The 20,397-nt window shown below is 54.8% G+C and overlaps 2 protein-coding genes across 11 annotated transcripts in view; one reads left to right on the forward strand and one right to left on the reverse strand.

Annotated features, from left to right (window-relative positions):
• Positions 1-11,418, forward strand: part of ROBO3 (roundabout guidance receptor 3) — a 24,827-nt gene extending 13,409 nt beyond the window's left edge. For 3 of the 7 annotated variants that reach the window (XM_047878339.1, XM_047878336.1, XM_047878340.1), the window contains 6 exons: positions 69-281; positions 668-819; positions 947-1,114; positions 1,275-1,442; positions 1,931-2,121; positions 2,428-2,651. In XM_047878339.1, coding sequence (XP_047734295.1) covers positions 69-281; positions 668-819; positions 947-1,114; positions 1,275-1,442; positions 1,931-2,121; positions 2,428-2,439 — 904 coding nt within the window. In that variant the 3' untranslated portion in view covers positions 2,440-2,651. Of the gene's footprint in view, positions 1-68; positions 599-667; positions 820-946; positions 1,115-1,274; positions 1,443-1,930; positions 2,122-2,427; positions 2,652-11,407 lie in introns of those variants that run through there. The other 4 variants (XM_047878341.1, XM_047878338.1, XM_047878335.1 and 1 more) reach the window with 3 other exon arrangements.
• Positions 4,384-20,397, reverse strand: part of ROBO4 (roundabout guidance receptor 4) — a 27,707-nt gene continuing 11,693 nt past the window's right edge. Inside the window, exons 2-19 of one of the 4 annotated variants that reach the window (XM_047878343.1) lie at positions 18,015-18,125; positions 17,349-17,678; positions 16,932-17,089; positions 16,616-16,736; positions 16,232-16,359; positions 15,904-16,132; positions 15,533-15,645; positions 14,642-14,810; positions 14,315-14,497; positions 14,162-14,204; positions 12,120-12,256; positions 11,739-12,002; positions 8,225-8,332; positions 7,945-8,098; positions 7,561-7,806; positions 7,066-7,424; positions 5,160-5,366; positions 4,384-5,037 (exon numbers count right to left, since the gene is read on the reverse strand). In XM_047878343.1, coding sequence (XP_047734299.1) covers positions 5,027-5,037; positions 5,160-5,366; positions 7,066-7,424; positions 7,561-7,806; positions 7,945-8,098; positions 8,225-8,332; positions 11,739-12,002; positions 12,120-12,256; positions 14,162-14,204; positions 14,315-14,497; positions 14,642-14,810; positions 15,533-15,645; positions 15,904-16,132; positions 16,232-16,359; positions 16,616-16,736; positions 16,932-17,089; positions 17,349-17,678; positions 18,015-18,084 — 3,030 coding nt within the window. In that variant the 5' untranslated portion in view covers positions 18,085-18,125 and the 3' untranslated portion in view covers positions 4,384-5,026. Of the gene's footprint in view, positions 5,038-5,159; positions 5,367-7,065; positions 7,807-7,944; positions 8,099-8,224; positions 8,333-11,738; positions 12,003-12,119; positions 12,257-14,161; positions 14,205-14,314; positions 14,498-14,641; positions 14,811-15,532; positions 15,646-15,903; positions 16,133-16,231; positions 16,360-16,615; positions 16,737-16,931; positions 17,090-17,348; positions 17,679-18,014; positions 18,221-20,397 lie in introns of those variants that run through there. The other 3 variants (XM_047878342.1, XM_047878344.1, XM_047878345.1) reach the window with 3 other exon arrangements.

Below are 20,397 nucleotides of genomic sequence, written 5' to 3' on the forward strand. Positions count from 1 at the left end.
GGAAGAGGGCAACTGGAAGGCCAAGGGGAAGGTATGGAAGCTACTCAGTCACCCCTGTTTGCCCCCAGCTCAGAGCCAGAAGAGTGGTGTCCACCAATGCCTGAGAGGAGCCACCTGGCAGAGCCCAGCTCCAGTGGAGGGTGCTTGGTCCCTCCGTCCCAAGGGGAAGCCCCCTCTCCCACATCTTCCTATGGACAGCAGTCCACAGCCACTCTTACCCCCTCACCTCCTGACCCTCCCCAGCCCCCCACTGACATCCCCCATCTCCACCAGATGCCCAGGTAGGGAGGTATATGATGCCTTGCACATTATAGGCCCTGGGTACATATCTATGGAGTGGATGACTGGATGGATAGATGAATGGATGGATGGATGGATGGATGGATGAATCTGGGACGCAGAGGTCTCATGGCCACGTCACAGTGGAAGTGTGATTTGGGAAGGAACGTGGAGGCTGACAAGGTCTCTCACTCCCTTCAGACTGTTTCTCCATTGGACTGGTTCTGCAAGCTTCTCGGGCATTTCAAAGACATGGCTCTCCTCATACTTCACTAGCTGGGGAGCCTTGTTGGGGGCAGGCTGTGCCTTATTCATCTGAGTGTCTAGCACATGGTAGGCACTTAGCGTTTGTCACGTGAACAAATGCTGAGGCCTCATGTCATTGCAGGAGGGTGCCCCTTGGTCCAAGTTCCCCTCTCAGTGTATCCCAGCCCACTCTGAGTAGCCATGAAGGGAGGCCTGCTGGCCTGGGTGCTGGACCCACAGCCTCCCATCACCTCAGCCCCAGCCCTGTCCCTAGTACAGCCAGCAGTGCCCCAGGTGAGTCTGCAGAAGCCTTAACCTGCTCCTACTTCTCCATACCCTTCGAAGCTTCTTTCTTCTTCATCCTCAAGCCTGTTTCCTGATCCTCTGTCTCACCTGCTCTTCCTGTCCCCTAATGCTACAGGGAGAACCCGGCAGGTCCCTGGGGAGATGACTCCTCCACTTCAAGCGCCCCGTGCCCGAATCCGGAAACCCAAGGCTGTTCCCTACCGACGGGAGCACAGTCCTGGGGGTGAGGGTGCCAGGGGCCTGAGAGATGGTGAAAGGAGGGGGAACAGGCAGGAAACCAAGGGTGAGCTCTGCTTGGGGGGGGGTGGTGCTGGAGGAGGAAGCAGGTGCACCCAAATCTTGGGCTGTTCAGTCGCAGCCTCCTGGGGCCAGGGAGTAGGAGCGGGAGGAAGACTGGTATCAGGAGGAGTGGGAGACTCTGCTGAAAACAGGTCTCTCCCCAGACTTGCCCCCGCCACCCTTGCCGCCACCAGAGGAAGAGGCAAGCTGGGCCGTAGGGCTGAGGGCAGCAGGCAGCATGTCCTCCTTGGAACGGGAACGGGAGCGCAGTGGAGAGAGGAGAATGGTGCAGGCCGGGCCCTTGGGGGCCCAGCGGGGTCCCCACCTGGATGGTAAGGAGGGCCAGGAAAGGCCAGAAGGTCATCCCTACCCAAGAAGGTGGGACTGGCAGCTAGTGTAGTACAGCCAAGAAGGACTAATGTTCACCCAGCTCACCCCTTGTCTTCAGCGGGGTTCATGCACTTGATCAAATCCTACACGTCTCTGTAGCTCTCTCTGGGAAAGATCCCCAGAAGTTGCCAAGTTGTATAGTTTCCCAGGACTGAAGCCCAGAAGAGGCAAGAGTGGGACTCCATGTTCTGTCCCTCCTTTCCCAAGGCTCCCTCTGCCCGGGAGCTCCCTCTGGGTGTCTGAGCAGGTGCTATGTCAAGGCCATGTGCTGGGTGTTCTATGTCTCCTCAGCCCCCAGAAGGGCCTGGGCCCTATGCCTGCCCTCCGCCCTCCTTCCAGATCTGGGATTGCAGTCAAGGTGGCACAGTGGGCAAACAGTGACCTTCTGCTCTCTGCCCGGGCCTGGTGGCCCTTCTCTCTTGTGCTGCAGAAGAGGCCTGGCTCCCTTACAGCCGACCCAGCTTCCTGTCCCGGGGCCAGGGCACCAGCACCTGTTCCACAGCTGGCAGCAACTCCTCCAGAGGCTCCAGCAGCTCCCGAGGCTCCCGGGGCCCTGGACGGAGCCGGAGCCGGAGCCGGAGCCAAAGACCAGGACAGAAACGCGGAGAGGTGGGGGCTGGGGTAGGCAAACTATGGGAGACGAGAAGACTAGGAGGGGCGAGCCAAGGGATGATTGGAAACAGGAAAGGAGAGAAGGGCTTTCTGAGCAAGTGTCAAAAAGGAGGAGACCCAGTAGGTGAGGGGGAAGGGAGGGATCCTGGAGAACAGGTGATGAAGGGTGAGGACAAGGTGATATGTGGAGGAGCCTGGGCTCCCCAGAGGAGAGTGGGTTCAGGAGGAGGGCTGAGGAGAAAAGAGGCACGTCCCCCCCCATAGCCTGTTTGCCAGGGCCTAGGGCCTTGCAAACTAGCCTCTTTCTCTCTCTAGGAACCAAGATGACCCTGGATGAGGATATCAGGAGTTCCACGGGGAAGGGCTTGTCCCTGGGCCGGGAGCCTTGGATGGGAGCCCCTCCCCCTGGTAAATGGGTGTGAGCAGAGAGGAGCAGGGGGGGCCCTCTTCCCTCCCAGCAATGATGCTTAAAAGCCAGAGAGCCAGCTCTTCCTACCTGAAACTTTCCACCTCTTTCTACCTGAAACTCATGTGTAAAAGGGACAAATAAAAAGAGTCTGTTCAGAGCTCTGGGCCCTGCTTGTCTGGTTTCATGTGGGGCATGGGGAAGAAAGACTGCGAGACAGTGTAGATCAAGGCACTCGCTTGAAACTCTTCTGTCAAAAGCACCAGCTGAGGACAGGGGCTAAGAGATGCTGGCCTGGCCTGCCTCCTGAAGGAGCTGAAACTTGTCCCACCTTCAGATAACTAAGCCAGGCTCTCCCTTGGTGCCCTCCTCTGGGGCCTCTCTCCTCTCTAGGGGGAAATATGCCCCTAACAATAATAATACAAAAAAGGAGTTGGGGCACCTTGGTGGCTCAGTCGGTTAGGCGTCCAACTTTGGGTCAGGTCATGATCTCATGGTTCGTGAGTTCGAGTCCTGCATCAGGCTCTGTGCTGATAGCTTAAAGCCTGAAGCCCGCTTCAGATTCTGTGTCTCCCTCTCTATCTGCCCCTCCCCCACTCACACTCTGTCTGTCTGTCACTCTCTCAAAAATAAATAAACATTAAAAAGAATTAAAAAAAATAATAGAAAGGAGTTGATGGGGGAAACCCCAGCCAAGAAGGGAAAACAGGCTTTTGTCAGGCTCCCTGACCCTGGATGTGTGCAAACAGATACCTCCTGGCCAGGCGAGACCCCAATGTGATGGGTTTGGCTGACACAGGATTTTTTAAAATATTGGCCCCGAATGCCATAGTGACCATTGCTCCCCCACCCACAGCCCATGCCACTCACTGGTTTTCTGTGGTTTGTTTCCTTCTCATTTTTTCACCCCCAGGCTCAGGAACTGCTCTGGGCTCTCAGGGATGGCCACTACTCCCCACCCCCACCCCAAGCCCAGGCCTCTGACCTCTCCTGCCACTTTGACCTAAGTGTGTACAAATCCCTTTTTCTCCTTTGGTCTGGCAAACAGGGTTGGAATGTTTTCAAAAGGAATTTTACCAGGAAACTAAAAGAAAAACAAAATCCAAAAAAGGAAAAGCAAATAGAGAGGAACGGATATGTATCCGGAGCACTGATTTCTCATCCTGAGATTATGACATTCCAGACCAGACTGGCCGGTTTAAGGTAGTTCAGGCAGCACCGTGTCCCCCCGGCTCACGCAGCCTCTGAGTTCAGAGTGGCCTCCAGGTAGAGCTGCCTTGGTTTCGGTGGGGGGGGATTATCACCCCCTTCCAGGGCCTGCTTCCTGATCAGCCCTCCCTAAAGATGTCCTCCGGTGGCCCTGGTCACATGCAGGAGCACCATCCCCTGCAGCTTGTGTGTGTCCTGCCCCTGCCTTTCCCACCAAGTTAGAAAAAAGACCAGCCCCCACCTGCCCTGCTTCCTGTGGCTCAGGCTTGTCAGTCCTGCTCCATTTCTCTGTGCTGTTGTTTTGTCTGAAGGGTGCTCACTAGGCAACCATTATAGGTGGTCCTACCTTTTGTGGAATCTAGCTACTTTGTCTATTTTAAGAAAACACCTGTTCTTAACCATCCGGGACTGGTCTCTGGGGAGCGGGGCACCGGGACCGCTGAAAACAGGAGTGTCTTCCCAGGACCAGTTGTTACGACCAGCAGACTGGGAAAATCTGATGGATGTGTGTAATTCTTCCCTCAATTGCAGAACAGAAATAAGTGACAGGCCCTGAGTGCCAACGAATGCTCAGTTCCGCCCCAACTGAGAGAATTCTTCCCATACCTCCAGGTACCCTCCCCAGAATGGTGCTCTGGGGGATGATCTCAACAAACTCAAGTCATTTCAGTTTAATGGTATCAATTTCTTAAGCTCATAGAGTCCACAGTATGAAGAGGGTGTTGGCCCCACATTTTCCCACCACCCTTCCTTTGGCTCCCTCCCTAGGTCCATTCTGGACCCTCTGCCTTGGAAACAAGGCTGGTCCTCACTGGGTGTTCCTCCATCCTTCCTTTACGGGTGTGGCTGGGGAGAAGTGAGCCTGCCTACGTAGGAAAGGTGCCTTCCTGAGGGGCATGGCTCCATAAAGCTCCTTCCCTAACCAGCTCGTCCCACAAGATGCTGTTGTCCGGGAAGATCTCTGGTTCTTCCACTTCTGGTGGTGCAAGTGGGGCGGGGGGGAGATCAGGAGATAAGCCTGCTTCTCAGGCCACAAGACCCGGTTTGGGATGGATGGAGCAGAGGAGAAAGCAAGGGGTAGGAGTCAGGCCGAGATGACTTTTTGCTCACTGGGGGCTCCAGGTCTGCTTTGCTCTTATTTTGTTTTGCTTTCATTTGTTCTCACAATCCCGGAAGGAGAACTGTCCTGGTGGCGAGGCAAGGTGGTCCCCCAGCTGCAGAGAATACAGGCCAAGACTGACACTCCTCAGCGGGGTGGTTTTGATTCTCCTCTTGGCCGTCTCCTGTCTCAGGTACACTTCATGAGGAGCCTGCAGGGAAGTTGAAGGAGAATGGAGTTACCCTCCTTAATCTCACCTCTCCAACCCCAGGGGTTGCCTCTTGGCTCCTCCCCAGAATCCCTCCATCAAGAGTATGGCAGACAGGCACTTACTGCCGGCCTTGGGCTCAGGACGGCTGAGCTGACTTCTTCCGGAAGAGATCCGAGAGTCGGGGGGCCAGGGAGGCAGCCCCCTTCCCAGCCTCTGGCTGTGGTTGTTCTCCATGTCCTCCAACCAGTCTGACCTCCACTCCCACAGGGGCAGGGAGAGGGTGGAGGTCAGGAAGAGGTCATCCCGGGGGGAGGGAGGTGAGGAGGCATCTGTCAGGGAGGGTAGATTTGTTTGTGGAGGGTTGGCCTTCACTCTGAGGGACCAGTTTAGGGCAGAACACTTAGGACCTGCTTAAGGCATACATCCAACCCAGAAGATAACCTAGCCCCAACTCGGCCCATCAATTCTGGGGGCCACTGGAATCAGTCCATTGGTTTCTTAGGGAGAATAGCTTGAACTGTTTCCTCCTAGCCCACCTCTGGCCTTCTTTTTATTTATTTACTTATTTATTTTGAGAGAGACAGGCAGTGTGAGTGGGGGGAGGGGCAGAGGGAGAGGGAGACAGAATCCCAAGCAGGCTCCACACTGTTGGTGTGGAAACCATGAGAGCACGACCAGAGCCAAAACCAAGAGTCAGACACTTAACTGACTGAACCACCCAGGTGCCCCCCAGCTCTGGCCCTCTATCCATACTCTTTCCCTTCACCCTTCCTCTCCCTGGGCACCTTTCTTCTCCCTCTGTTGTGGGCACTTCTACCCTGGATAATCCTTGCTTTCCCGTTTACTACAAGCCTGGTTGTTTTTATTGGGGTTCATAGGATGGCGATAGGGGATCTGACAGAGTGTATGAGGAAGGGGCACGGGGAGCCCTGAGCTACCTTCTGTTGCCTTGGAGATAATGGTCCCACTCTGGTAGACATGTGAAGGAGTGAGCCCATCTTCCCTTTACCCCAGCCACAGACAGGACAAGAGGAGGGCTTGCAAGCACAGTGGGAAATAAGAGAGAAAACAGAAGTTCCCATCATGAGGAGAATCTGGAACAGGGGGTTGGAGTAAATAGTAAATAGAAGAGGTGGGGAGCAATCTTTCCTGGTGATCGGTGTCTGGGTAAGACGAGGGACCTGGGGCGGGGGGGGCAATATAACTGGCTGCCTCTGGGCTTTAGACTTGAACATTTTGTCCTTGTTCTTGTGGGCAACCTTGGGCAAGTTAAAAAACCTGTTTGACTTACAGTTCCCTCATTTGGAAGAGAAAGATGAAGAATATTTTTCATAGAGTTTTAATATTGAATGTATATAAAGCACTTATCACAGGGCCTGGGGCATAGTAATAAAATAAAAAGCTGGCTGTTTTAAGGATAACCACAAAGACAATGATTGGGGGGCGCCTGGGTGGCTCAGTCGGTTTAGCGTCCACCTCTTAATTTCGGCTCAAGTCATGGTCTCACGGTCGTTAGATGGAGCCCCACATCAGGCTCTGTGCTGACAGCACTGAGCCTGCTTGGACTTCTTTCTCTCCCTTTCTCTCTGCCCCTCCCCCTGCTCACGAGGCTCTCTCTCTCTCTCTCTCTCAAAATAAAGAAACAAACTTAAAAAAAAAAACAACAGGGGCGCCTGGGTGGCGCAGTCGGTTAAGCGTCCGACTTCAGCCAGGTCACGATCTCGCGGTCCGTGAGTTCGAGCCCCGCGTCAGGCTCTGGGCTGATGGCTCAGAGCCTGGAGCCTGTTTCCGATTCTGTGTCTCCCTCTCTCTCTGCCCCTCCCCTGTTCATGCTCTGTCTCTCTCTGTCCCCAAAATAAATAAACGTTGAAAAAAAAAATTAAAAAAAAAAAAAAACAAAAAAAACAACAAAGACAATGATTAGGAAGCCCTGCCTCTTGGTTGGGGAAAAGGAGGGAGGGGTTCTTATGGGATCTGAGTTCATTCCAAGGGGTGGGGTGAGGAGAAAGGCAGGGTGGTCTCACATACCCATGAAGACGCAGTCGGCCTCCCTGGGCTCCAGACCAAAGCCAAAGCTGTCCACAGCCATTGCCAGGGCCCGGGCAAAGTGGGCGTCCGCAAGGAAGGAGCCGTCAGAGGAGCTGACAAGGCTGGCTCTGGCGCTGGGGGCGTTGTCCTCGGAGGCTGAGCCCCAGCCGTTGGCCAAGGAGCCCTCGCTGGGGGTGGGGGTGGGGCAGGGCCGGGGTGGGCACAGCAAGCCCCTCACTTCGGACCCCACCCCTCCTCCGGCCCTGCCCACGTCCGCCAGCTCTGAGGCTGTCGGGATGCTGATGTAGCCGTAGGTGACAGGGGGTGAAGGAGCCCTTGGCATAGGAGAGACACTATTCCTAGAAAAGGCAAAATGGGACACAGTGCTATGGTTGAGGTGGGTCTACTGGCACAGCAGAGACATTCCAGTTGAGATAAGCATACCCCTGTTGTGTGCGTATCTGCAGTCCTTTGGTCATCCCTCAGACAACTCACCTGGGGGTCTCCTCACCGTCACTGAGCTCCAGGCACAGGGCCACCTCCTCAGGAGTCAGTACACTGTCCTGATCCTCCCCCAGGGATGACAGCGAGGAGCTGGACAGACGACTGGAAGGTGGACTGGGGCCAGAGAGGGAAGAGGCCTGGGGGCTGGAGGGACTGGGGGGACTGGAGGGGACAGGGATGGGGAGGGGGGCAGCTGGCAGTGGGAGGGAGGAGGGAGCTTGGGGCTCTGCCGAGGGCCTGATGGGGGTAAGAGAGTGATGACAGGGTCATTACTGCAGCCCCTGTCCACCCCTCCCCCAGCCCCTGTTCAAGCACAGCAAAGACCACTCACACCCCAGTCCCCCACCCCTGCTTCCTGACCCCATGCCCTCTTACTGGGTCTGCTGACTCTGAGTGGAGGCTCCACGAGAAGCGAGGGGTGCTGGGGGGAGAGGGCGCGAAACCAGCTCATTGGAGGATCGGAGGAGCTGCGGTCCCAGGGCCCTCCAGGCAACCAGAGCTTGGGGCACGGCTCCTGGAGAACAATAGCCTAGGGGTGAGAATGGCAGGGCCCCCATGAGCCCCAGCCCCAACCCTGTCCCCCAGCTTCCTGTTCCCACTCCCACCCCTACACCCTGCCTCACCTCCTCACTTTCCTCTCAGGGCCTCCTCTTACCTGGACTTTGGGAAAGGTTCTTGGAGGCTTTACTCCCCAACTCCCAGGCCCAGAACTCCATAGGGTGGCTGGCCCGGAGGGGCGGGGAGCTGTTGGCTTGGTGCAGCTCTGCAAAGGCGAGAGTCAGTGGGTGGGGGGCAAGCCAGGGTGGGCCTTTCAGACCCCAACCACAGGCTCTATGTTCAGCCTTGTCATTCAGTCAGGCGTTAGGGTCCCTGAATTCAGAGACAAGAGGGAAGAACCTCCCTGCGTCCTCTGCCCCGACCCCCTTCCCCCTGGCAGGAAGGTAGCAAGAGGCTTGGAGTCAAAAGACCTGCGCTCACAGCCCAGCGCAGTTACATAGTTGCTGTGTGACCTCAGGCAAATCCACTAAATGTTCTGAGCTCCTGTTTCATTTGGGAACATCCAGTGAAACCATAGTTTTGCCAATTTTAATTTATTTCTAAAAACAGATTGGAAAGTTCCTGGTGCCTAAAAGATACTTGGACAACTTTCTTTTCCTCATGTATACATCCCAATCTTCCTGATCTCTATCCCCCTACCTTGCTACTCTTCTCATGAATTTTGGCTCTGTGAAGACAAATACCCCTTCTTTTCTTGAAGAGAATCTGTTAATTTCCATTTCTCACATTACAAATATCTCACATGGTTGTGGGTAACCTTGCCTGAGAAACCCGAGTGTTTCTCACTTGGGAAGAAGGGTTGGACTGTCAAGTTGAGCTGAGTAGGTAAGACAACCCCACACCATGCCGAGTGGGACAGGAGTCAGCTGAGGAGGAGAGGACCTCTAGAATAGGAAGAGTGTTGGTCTCGCCCAGGGAGACAGTGCCCTACCAATAGATATTCGTTGATATTTGTTGAATGAATGAACAAACAGATGGATAATATGAGAGAGGTAGATGTGAACACAGGTGAGAAGAATCACAAGATTGCGGCTACCATCTGGCTCACATGGCCACTTAAGAGACAGGGCTCTCAGTGAACTCTGATAGTGGAGAAGCTGAGGTAACTGAAGAAACAGACCTAGCTGGGTGCAGTGACCCTAGAGCATGCTTCTTGGTCAGGCCAAACCCCAAATGGATCTCAGTTTAAGCCAAAAGGGAACCAGAAGGGTGATGGAAGAGATTTCCTCAAGACCAGGAACCAGGAAACTATCAAGTAAAGGCAAAAAGGAACCAGTCTTCAGATTTGTGCCACATGATCAGAAGCTCGGTCAGGAAGGGGGTTCCTTCCTTGGTAAACCAGAGACCAGGCAGGATCCTCAAGGCACAGCTGTCCTCAAAGATTTGGAAGCCACCATGGGCAGGTTCAGAGCAGGGAGGAGATCAAGGCTACGGCATTCCCTGAGACTATCTGGCCCCTGGGAATCCCTATACGGTGGCCAGACCTTCTGAGCCTCTGGGATGAAAACCCACACAATGGCTAGACTTCCTCCATCAAAATTTCCTTTTGTACCTAGGCTGCTTTGTTTTTTAAATTTCCTTTAGTTGTTGTATGATCTAGGGAGTTCTGGAGGCCAACTTCAGGTGCTCCAACTCTGCTCTGAACAGCTTTGTCTCGTCTGGTGCCTGGCTTCCTGAGAAAGCTCAGAAATGGGACCCATGTCAGTTGGTTGGTTTGTGTGGAAGAGGAAGAGGAAAGGCCAGTCCTAGAAAAGGCCACATTTGTCCCAACCCATTCATTTCCTCTAAAGGATTCTCATAACAAAAAGCCTCCTTCCACCCTGCTTGTAATTACTTGGATCTTAGTTTCACTGTTATTTGAGCAAACTACACCATAAAAATGTTATGAAGGTTAGGTCAAATCTCACTGGGCACACCTGAATGGCAATTAATATTTGTACTAATTAATTAATGAATGAATTAGGATATTCAGTGGGCGTATCTGGAAGAGTGAAACTAACATCCTTATATAATGGATGAAACACGGGAGAGTACAGTTCTGAGCATATCAGTGGTGGAGAAAAAAACCCACCTAAGGGCAAATAATAAGAAAAAAAGAATAAACAGGTCAAGGGAGTAGGGGGCACTGAGAGAGCTTGCCAGCGTTAGATGACAAAGAATCCTCAGTCTTTTGGACTTACAGCAGCAGAGCCAAACTCCATGGCTCTGACCAGACCATAGCACGAACTTGCTGTGGCTGAGGTCCCAGGAGCCAGAGGTGGGCGATTAAGTGTCCACCAGCCCAGGGGCCTTACTGTGGTCAACCAGCGGGGCTGGGGTGAAGAGGCACAGGGTGAAGTGAGGACCTAAGTCTCATCTTGGAATTGGAACCTTTCTGAAGAATTGGCTGTAGAAAATTTCTCATTTTTTTTCCCAGCAGTATTAACAGTCGAAGATGAGCTCTACATTAAATCGGGTCAGTGCCGTTCTCCGTGGGAAGGCTGGGTTTTAAATGGGACTGGTTCAATCCCTTTTTAGCTGCTATTTTGTGCCCACTGAGGATTCCTAATGCAATACATCTGAGGCGAAGCTGGAAAGAATGCCAGCTTTGCTAATATTTAGAGTCATAAAGTTCTGGATATTGGACAAGCTCTTAATTACTCTGTATCCATCTTTGTCTCTGTGAAATTTGGATTATATCCACTGGGGGGAAGAAAGAATTGGCTGTAGGACATTCGTAAGTCTTACTAAGCAGCACAGAAGGCTTGTGAAGACAGCAGGTGGGGCTCAGACCCACATTCAGAAACAAGAGAAAATAGTGATAGAATCAAATCTTCTAAGGGAGCTCTCAGAGGGTGGCCTTAGGAAGCAGACCTTTTTGGCTTCGAATCTGAGTTCGGCAGCTTACTGACTTGTGGGATTTTGAACAAGTGACTCATTTCTGATCCTCTTTCCCCACCTGCAAAATTAGAGAAATAATATCTAGCCAATAGGTTGGGGGGATTAAATGAAACAAATAAAGCACCTAACGTATAGTAGTTCCAAAAGAAACAGAGACTGTAATTATTTCTCTCTGGAAAGGCGAAGCAAGTAGCTGGAATTCAGGAGAGGAATCTGGGCAGAAGGGAATTACTCAATCTGCTCTGGGAAGTGAGTGGGGAGTCAGTGCCTGGAGAGGCCCGTGCACAGTGTCCATGGAGATGAGGCTTCAAGCTAGCACCGGTCGCACACCGCCAGGTTCTAGAGTTCCTTATGTGCTGGTCAGGCACTGTCACCATACTCTGAGCCCTTAGATGGCAAGAACTGTCTCTTGTGTCCCCACATCTGGCTTACAGTGGTGCTTACGAAATGTTTGCCAAATTCAATTGCATGCAGAAAGAGGGCCCACTGCTGGTGTGGGCCGAGTGGAAGCAGACAACCATGTAAAGAAAAGCGGAGGCCAGCACACCCCTCGCTGAGTGCCTTGGTGATAGCGGGGAGACCTGGTGTCCACCAGGGCAGGGAACTGGAAGCCGTGGGTGGGATACAGCCCACATCTGGCTTCGAGGTCTCCAGGCCACGGTCCCACCACGTTCCCACTCCTGGTCCTCCTGCCACCCGCTTCGGGTTGTGTCTATGCTCCCCATCCTTACCCTGCTTCTTTTTGGCCTTCCAAGCCTCCACAGGGGCCAGAGGCAAGCGGGGAGAAGAGAGTCCCCTGTGGCTGCAGAGGCTGTCTGGACTGGGCCAGGGGCTGGAGAGCCGGGCCAGCTGGGGCGGGAGGCGCCTGACAGCTGGGGTCCGGGGGCTTGGCCGGGCTGGGGGGCTGGAAGGCAGCTCAGCGATGAGGGAGCCATAAAAAGTGCTGGTGTCGGGAAGCAGGGGCACACCAGGGCTTCGGGGATCCCAGGAGATCACTGTGGTAAAAATGACAGGAAGAATTACGGTGAGTGCCTCCCACCCCCACAACGCCCATCTCCAGCCCTGGGATCCCTGCTCCACTGCAGAGCCCTGGCCCCACTGGGCATGCTCACAGGAGCGACGACAGTCTAGTGGGTCCCGGGGGTCCACTCCCAGCCTGCTGCTGAGGCTGCTGCTGCTGCTCAGGTCCCGAGAGCCAGAGGTAGAGCGCCAAGTGTCTGCCAGCCAAGGGGAGTCACTGTGATCCATCCTGGGACAATGGGGGGGGGGACAGAAGAAATGGGGTGAAGCGAGAACATCATTGGACAAGACCTCCAGTTCAGAGGGTAGCAGAAGGGGTTGAGTAGAGGGTGGCAGCAGCTTTATTCTTGCTGCTTTTCAGCCCTTTACAGACTCCTTAGGATCTCTGACCTGGCATCCCAAAACTCAGTGGTCCTTTCTTATTCTGGGACCAGGGAAGTCCAAGTGGCCCAGAATGAGGAGGCATTAAAGAGAGACAGCTATGTGTTGAAACAAAGGGAACACAGATCCGGGGACAGACAAACCCAATGTGAAAATCCCCATCTGCTACAGCCTATGTGTGCGACTCCGGGCAAAGAAGTCTATTAGCCTCTCTAAGCCCTGGTTCTTTATCTGTAAAAGGGCTGCCATATAAGGCTGATGTTTTGAGTTGAAATGAGGAAATGTGAGATCACTCAGCTGGCAGAGCAAGAGTTTGCTACGTGGAATTTGCCTTCTGTACCTCTAGTCTGGTTCCCTTTGAACCGGGTGTCCTGCTGGCTGCCTGAGCAATCTTTCAAGAACAGAGATCATACCAAAGCACTTCTCTGCCTAGAACCGTCAGTGGCTCCCCATTTACCAGCTGCCTAGCAGGGCGAGCAGCACCCTTGTTGGTCTGGCCTTCAGCTCCCTGACCTTATCCTTTACTCCGATACATCTTGCAACCCACATCCTAGCCAGACCAAACAGCTTATCTTTCCCTATGAACATAGCAGGCTAGTTCTTCCCGCTGCTCTTTTGCCTTTCCCCTTCGTACCATCAGGGTAGACATGGAATTTTCCCCCACCCCACCTCTTCCATGTGTCTTATACATGTTTCCACACATCTAGCTCTCGATTGCATGCATATGCTGGCATGGCTGTCCGGTGGACGGAGCCTGTGCTAAAGAGATGGATGAACAAGAGAATCAGAGTGGAATCCCCTTCAGAGACAAGGGATAAAGTTCCAGGGGAGCCAGAGAAGGTTCGGGGACAGAACAAAGGCCAGGAGGTAGCTGGAAGAGAAAGGCCAGTGAGCACAGAATAACGCAGGAATATACGGCCCCAGCCCACTTGGAACCTTGCAAAATGGTAACCCAAGGGCTGGACGTGTCTGGCACATTGTAGGTACTTGATAAACTTCTGTTGAAAGATGCAGACTTGGAACGTGAAGCCCTTCAGAGGAAATCCAACGAGATAAAAGAGCAGAGAGATGAAATGGTTATTTAGTGTGAAACTCAGCCAACAGGACAAAAAAGTATCTTTTCTTTCTTGGCACCCTGTCTCATAACCACAGACTTGCTTTGGCAGCCAAAGACACTTGGAGCAGGTGTACCTGCAAGCTGACCCTGCTACTGAGAACGAGGCGTGAGAATTGAGAACATAGGGGCAGAGCGCCCTCTGCTGGAACTGTGGGTGATTATTGTGAAGATCACTCCCTATTTGGGTGATTTCCTGAATGCGAAGGCGCTGCTAGGCAGACCCGGGGTCTACAGAGAAAATGAGAAATTAGGCTGGTCGTCCCGTGCTAGTCATTCCCCACCTAGCAGAATGGGTCAGCAGGAGAGTGTAGTGAGGATTAGTGAGAGGTGGGTGACAAGAGTCCTAGATTGGGAATTCAGAAGGCCAGCTACTAGCAGTGTAGCCTCGGGCAAAGTCACTTAAGTCTGGCCTCTCCGCGTCTCCATTTACTCAACTGTCAAGCAGTGTGGTAGGAACACTAATGAAAGAGAAATTAATTCTCACGTGGAGTTCAGGAGAGATTTGGGTAGTAGGGTCCCGAACTGCCTGGCAGTAGGGGAGACAGCGTTCCATCCAACTCTCTGTCCCAGCTCCACGGCCCCTTGGCCCCTCTACCTGCCCCCTCACCTCAAGCCCCCCCGCATTTCATCTCTCACCTGTGTTTTAGGATGGCGTCCTCACTGGTGTATCTGTACAGACCTGGGAGAGAGCAAAAGGGAGAGAGCTAAATCCAGAGGGCCTAACACCTGGCCAGAGATCTAAGCCCCTGCATCGTGTGGCCTGGGCCCCCCGGGGGTCCATCCTCTTACCCGGGCCCAGGTGCACCCCAGCTCTGCGCCGGCGGTGGACACACACGGCAGTGCCCAGCAGCAGCAGCCAGAGCACAACACCCCCGCTAGCAATCACTTCTGGCCGCCTTAGGGCGGCCCTCAGCTGCTCCAGGGTCCAGGGACCATCGCTGAGTTCTTGAGTGGCTCGCTCCATGGTCCGCTCTATGTGGGAATTTGAGCTCAGTGGGAGGGGTGGGTGGCGCTATGAGGGTCATGCAGACAATGAGCTGGACGTGTGAGGCGGGAACAGGGCGAGAGGAAGGTGGGGATGGGGGCTCGCGGGGTACGGGTGGGCACCGCCCTCACCTAAGAGGAGGCAGACAGGGCTACTGGGGGGCCCAGCCCCAGCGCCCGTGACCGCAGCCACTTGTACGCAGTAGGAACCTGGCATCTGGGTGGCCATCTCCAGCTGGGTCTGCTCGCCCGCCACAGTCCAGTTGGCTGGGGGCAACGAAGTGTTGCCCAGGCTCCAGACCTGAGGCACAAGGGGAAATGGGCACTCACCACCCCCCGCACCACCCCCTGCGCCATCCCAGCGGCCGAGTCCTCCACCACTGGCCATGTGGTCATCCTGCCCCGCTGTTCCCCTGGGAGCACTCCCCCACCCGATGTAGCCACACTTCCTATTCCCTTCTCCCTACAGAGTGAGAGAGCCTTCTCTCTAGGCTGACAGCAGGGGGGACAAAAAACAATCTGCTAAAATGGGCGTTAGGCTGTGGTTCTCCAATTTCACTGTGCTTTCGAGTCACTGGGAGGATTTGTTACCAATCCAGGTTGCTAGGTCCGTCCCTGAGTTTCTGATTCATCAGCCTGGGAAGGACCCAAGGATTTGCATTTCTAACAAGTTGTCAGGCGATGCTGGTGTTGCTGGCCCAAGAGCCACATTCTGATCCCACTGGCTTAGAAGTTGACAGTCAGACACAGCCTGGTTTGATTCCTGCTCTGTTTCCTGCACCTGTGGCCTTGGCCTCACTCTCCATGTCCATAAATTAGGGATAATAACCCAGGACGGACTCTGAGATGAAATGAGATCACGTAGGAAAGTGCCTGGCAGTGTCGGGCAGACCCTTGCTCAGCGACAGCAAGTTTTCCTTGCTTCTCTGCACAGGTGCTGCTTCCTAGTGCCCAGAACAAGGGTATGCAGGATGCCAGGCAAGAGGATGTCCTGGCACCACTAGGCAGGTGGTGGGGGGGTACCTGGTAGCCACGGATGATGCCATTGTGGTTTTCAGCAGGTGGTGGGACCCAGCTTACAAGGACACTGCCGTTGCCAGGTTTTAAGGTCACCTCCCCGGGAGGGGCATTGGGCACTGGAGGGGAGGAAGAGAGGCTGTAAGGGATGCTGAAGGAGGGGACTCTAGGAAAAAGATCTGGGATGGGGACACGGTCAGAGACCACACTGGTAAGAATAGGAGATTCCTGCAGCTCTGCTTGCCTGGCCATGGCAGAAGGGAGTCCAGGAGTAAGGCCCACCGTCCCTCCAAACTGGAGTGGGACAGTCCAGGGGCCCGAAGACAAGAAGGCATCAGAGAGTATACTGTTGGGTCCTTTAGACATCTGTCTCTGACCTTGTTCAGGCAGCCTCAGGAGCAGCACGTTGCTGTCAGGGCCTTGAGCCCGGCCGGAGAACGGTCTCACTTTGAACTCGTAGTCTTTGCCCCAGAGGAGGCCCCCAAGCTCCGCGCTCTGCCAGCCGGCCAGCAGGGTCTCTGCCCAGGGAGCTCCCGGGCCTCCTGGGGCCGTCTGGACCCGGAACAGGGCTGTGTACGACTGAGCAGGTGCAGCAGGGCCGCTCACCTGGGAAAGAGTCCAGAGGAAGGATAGGAGGTCAAGGAGTTGACGGCCGGCTCTTTCTTGAGCTCGGACTGGCACCCACCCCTAGGGCCTGGGCCTCACCTTCCAGCTGAGCCACACAGCAGGCCCGGGCTTGGGGCTCTTTTCGGGGTCTGGGTTCAGCAGGGTCACATTTTCCAGCTGAATATGCACAGCCAGCAACTCCAGAGGTTCCTTGTAGTTCTGGGGCTCTGTGGAGAGCATAGGGCTGGGCTGGGGGCCGTAGGCCAGAGTGATGGGACTGAGGGGTGAAACATCCCCCAGACTTGGAGAAACCACAACTCCTAGATTTCCCAGTCTAGAGCACTCCTATTTCTACTCCAGGATTGGGGAACATCCCTCTCGATGGGGCCCGTGTCACTCTGATCCTGATCCCAGGTTGACCCCCACGTACGCTGACCCCAGCCAGAACCAGGCCCTAACTTTAGCTGACCACCCTCGACTTACCCTGGACAGACACCCTGGCTGCCCGACTCTCCCGTCGTCCTGCGCTGTTGGTGGCCACACACATATAGGTGCCTGTGTCGCTCTTCTCTGCTCTTGCCATCTGCAGCGACCCCCTGGAGACCTGTCAGGGCCAGGCGCTTTGTGAAGTGTCTCATGTGGGAGGGGCTCAGACTGGGGAGGGAAGCTTCAGGCCTCATTGCCTTCCCTTCCTCAAATTCTGCGGGGGACACGGGGGCTGGAGGGCAGGTGACTCCCTCAGGGTGTGCCCAGTTATGCTCAGGACCAGAGAAAGTATGGGGAAGGGGGGCTCACTCACCACGTGCCGCCCTGGCTGTAGGGCCAGTGGTTTTCCATCCTTCCACCACGAGACTGTGGGCTCTGGGTGGCCCCAGGGCGGCCCGCACTCCAGAACCACCTGCTTGCCCACAGTGGCCACTGTATCCTGAGGCTGGGTCTGGAAAGCCTCCCGAAGGACTGCAGGGATGATGGAGGGTCAGCAGGGAGGAACGTCCAGTGCTCCCCTCCGCAGAGGTCCTGCCTTGGTGACTCCTACCACACTGGCCCCATTCTGGTCTATCCACCATTTCGCCGCCTTGTGCTTACTCTTCAGAGCCCCACCCTCCTCAGTTCACCCAGCCCAGGCCTTCCCTCGTAGATATCCCCCTATATGTCCTCACTTCAGGCATCTGGCCTCAGGTGCACCCCGCCCCGGGCCTCCCCTCCCAGGCCTTACCCGCCACAGACAGCCGAGCGCCTCGGCTGACCGCTGTGCCCAGCCGGTTGCTGGCCTCGCATGCATAGACACCCAGGTCTGTTGATAGGGCCTGGTCGTCGTGGGCACGTCCCCGGGCAGGGGGCCGCAGCAGTAGGAGCGTTCCGTCTGGTAGGAGGTGGTGTATGTCTGGGGGCACCACGCTCAGGGGCTGCCCGTTCAGCAGCCAGCGGATGGTGGGAGGCGGCTGGCCCGAGGCTCGGCAGCTCATCTTGGCGGGGCCGGGGCCCTGGAGCAGCTGGTCCTGGGGATGGACTAGGATCTGGGGTGGGGAGTCCTGAGCCATACCTCCTGGAAGGGAAAGGGGGGCGGAGCCCAGTCCGACTACCAACAGGGCCCCCAAATCCCTGAACATCTCTTCTGCCCTCTCTTGCCTGAAGATAACTTCCATTAACAATCTGGGAGGGGAGAGAGCTGCTATGCAGGGCATCCAGGCAAGGATCTGCAGAGCTCTCAATCTGTCTGTCTGTCTCTGTCTCACATATACATCATCATCATCATCATCATCATCATCTCTGGTACCCCCACGAAAAAAGGGAAGCAAGGGAGCAAGGGGGACCTCTTCTCCCCTTGTCCAGGCCTTGGATCAAGGGAGCAGGGGCTAGGAGAGGGGAGGGCCACACTCACCGGTGACAAGCAGAAGCAGGAGAGGCAGGGGCCACGGGGCCCCGAGGAGGCCTGATCCTCCAGAGCCCATGGCTGCTCTCAGGCCTCTCTCGTGGTCCCAGGCACTTTGTCCTGCAGCTCTGAGCTCACAGCGGAGGGAAGGAGGGGCGGGGTGGGGTGGTGGTGGTTGTTTGTGACCGAGACTCTGCCCCAGGAGGGAAGCAGCTTTGAGGAAACCCATGCTTCCTGCCTGGCCCTCGGTGCCTTGGAGAACTGGGAGGAGACCAGCAGAGAGAGACTCTCTGCCCTTGACCCTTTAGCCATCACCCCTGACTCCAGCCCAGGCCCTAAAGTTTACCTTGTGATCTAGTCTGGGATTTCCTAAAGGCCGTCCTCACACTGACGTAGTTCCAAAACACAGCCTTCGTCCTTTAACTTTCAGCCTCCATCTAAACCTTGACGGCCGTTCTTACCCCTCTACTCTGAGTGGCTCCCTGCTAGAGTGGAATGGGGGCCCAGAGGTGGAGGCTCAGGGCACGGCACTAAGAAGCTACCTTGTGATCTAGTCTGGGATTTCCTAAAGGCCGTCCTCACACTGACGTAGTTCCAAAACACAGCCTTCGTCCTTTAACTTTCAGCCTCCATCTAAACCTTGACGGCCGTTCTTACCCCTCTACTCTGAGTGGCTCCCTGCTAGAGTGGAATGGGGGCCCAGAGGTGGAGGCTCAGGGCACGGCACTAAGAAGCTGAGGGGAGAGAGAAGTGGGCTGAGGCAGCTAAGGGGAGGGAAGCAGGAGCATATTGTCATCCCACAGCCCAGTTGTCCGAGGATAAGCGGTGGGTAGGGCAGAAGATGGGAAGGCTTTAGAGGCTCTGGGACAATCCGGGAGAAGCTCACAGTGTGTTCCTGTTCAGCTCACAGACAAATCAAATAAGCTCTCTGAGACCTTGGGAGAGTCCCTTCATCCTTGCAAGCTCGTTTCCTTACCTGTAAACTAGGAGTCATAATGTGGCAGTGGGTTAAGTGTCCGACTCTTGGTTTCAGCTCAGGTCACGATCTTGTGGTTTCCTGAGTTCAAGCCCCGCATCAGGCTCTGCGTTGGCAGAGCAGAGGCTGCTTGGGATTCTCTGTCTCCCTCTCTCTCAGCCCATCCCCGACTCACGCTGTCTCTGTCTCTCTCAAAATAAATAAACTTAAAAACATTTTAAAAATAAGTAGGAGTAATAATAATAGTTCCCACCTCGAGGGCTGGAGCAAGGATGGGATGAGATATTGCATGAAATCCTTAGTACAGTGCCTGATGCATTCTAAGTGATCAGTAAAGGTTAGCCAGTATTGCTATTTATTTATTTTTATGCACATCCCATCACCGAAACTATTCGAGCATCTTCGGCAGGGATACTTTTCAGGCCCTGGAAGCGTGGTTGGAGTAAATGAACTTTACTGAGTCTTTCCATCCCTGAAACCTTGTGGCTATAGCAGGCAAGCCTCATAGCTTCTGAACCCGAAAAGTCTGTGCTCACCCTGCCGCTCCTCCCCCCCGCACCCCCCCCCCCCCCTCAGAGAGAGGCTGCTCTCCCCTCTCAGAGCCCAGCTCCTGTTTACAGGTCTCTTCCTCCCAAATCTGGAATCTCAGCCATTTCCTGGAGCTGTTCCCGGAAGGCCAAGGCCAGGAGCTGAGGCTCAGCGGAAGAGTGTCCAGCCTTTGTTCCCCATTGTTCCTGGCCAGCTCCTCTGTGGGGCCCCTAATGCAGCTAACTCCCTCCCTTCCTCCCCCTTCCCAGCCTGACCTCTGTGCCAGCCACAGCCACAGCCCTAGGCCTCCTTCACTCCACCTTCTCTTTCCCCTCAAATGCAGACCAAGACTGATAAAGACAATCAGAACAAGAGAACACCATGGTCTCTACAAACTGGGCATTTCCAGCTGGTGAAGAATAGACAGAGTGAAAGCAAGTAGTGACAGGGCTGGAAGAATAGGAATTGGGGTTAGAGAACAGAGTCTGGTATTTCAGAAATGGAGGAGCTAAGGGCAATGACAATGCCCTTGGAACGAGCATGGGCACACGTGTGTCGGGCAGAGTGGAGCAGAGGTCATGACGTCAAGGGTCTGGGAGGCTGGAGTGATGAAAGGGGTATTCATGTGGACACTGAAGTCATCCAAGGACCAGACAAGGAAGGATGTGGCGGGACAGGTGGATTTCCTGCATGTACCACGATTTAGGATTTTCCCAAGTACGGACCCCCAAGCCCGTCTGCCTACCCCCCCCCCCCACACACTGCCTGCTCCCAAGAACGTTGCTATCAGTAGTCTTTCTTTAGTCTCTTCTGCTTATACACTGGACTTAGGGAGCCAAACCAAGTTCTCCGCTAATGATTTGATGCCAACTTGATTTTCCTCAAATT

The sequence above is a fragment of the Prionailurus viverrinus genome, chromosome D1 (assembly GCF_022837055.1).
Source record: "Prionailurus viverrinus isolate Anna chromosome D1, UM_Priviv_1.0, whole genome shotgun sequence".
Lineage (NCBI taxonomy): Eukaryota > Metazoa > Chordata > Mammalia > Carnivora > Felidae > Prionailurus > Prionailurus viverrinus.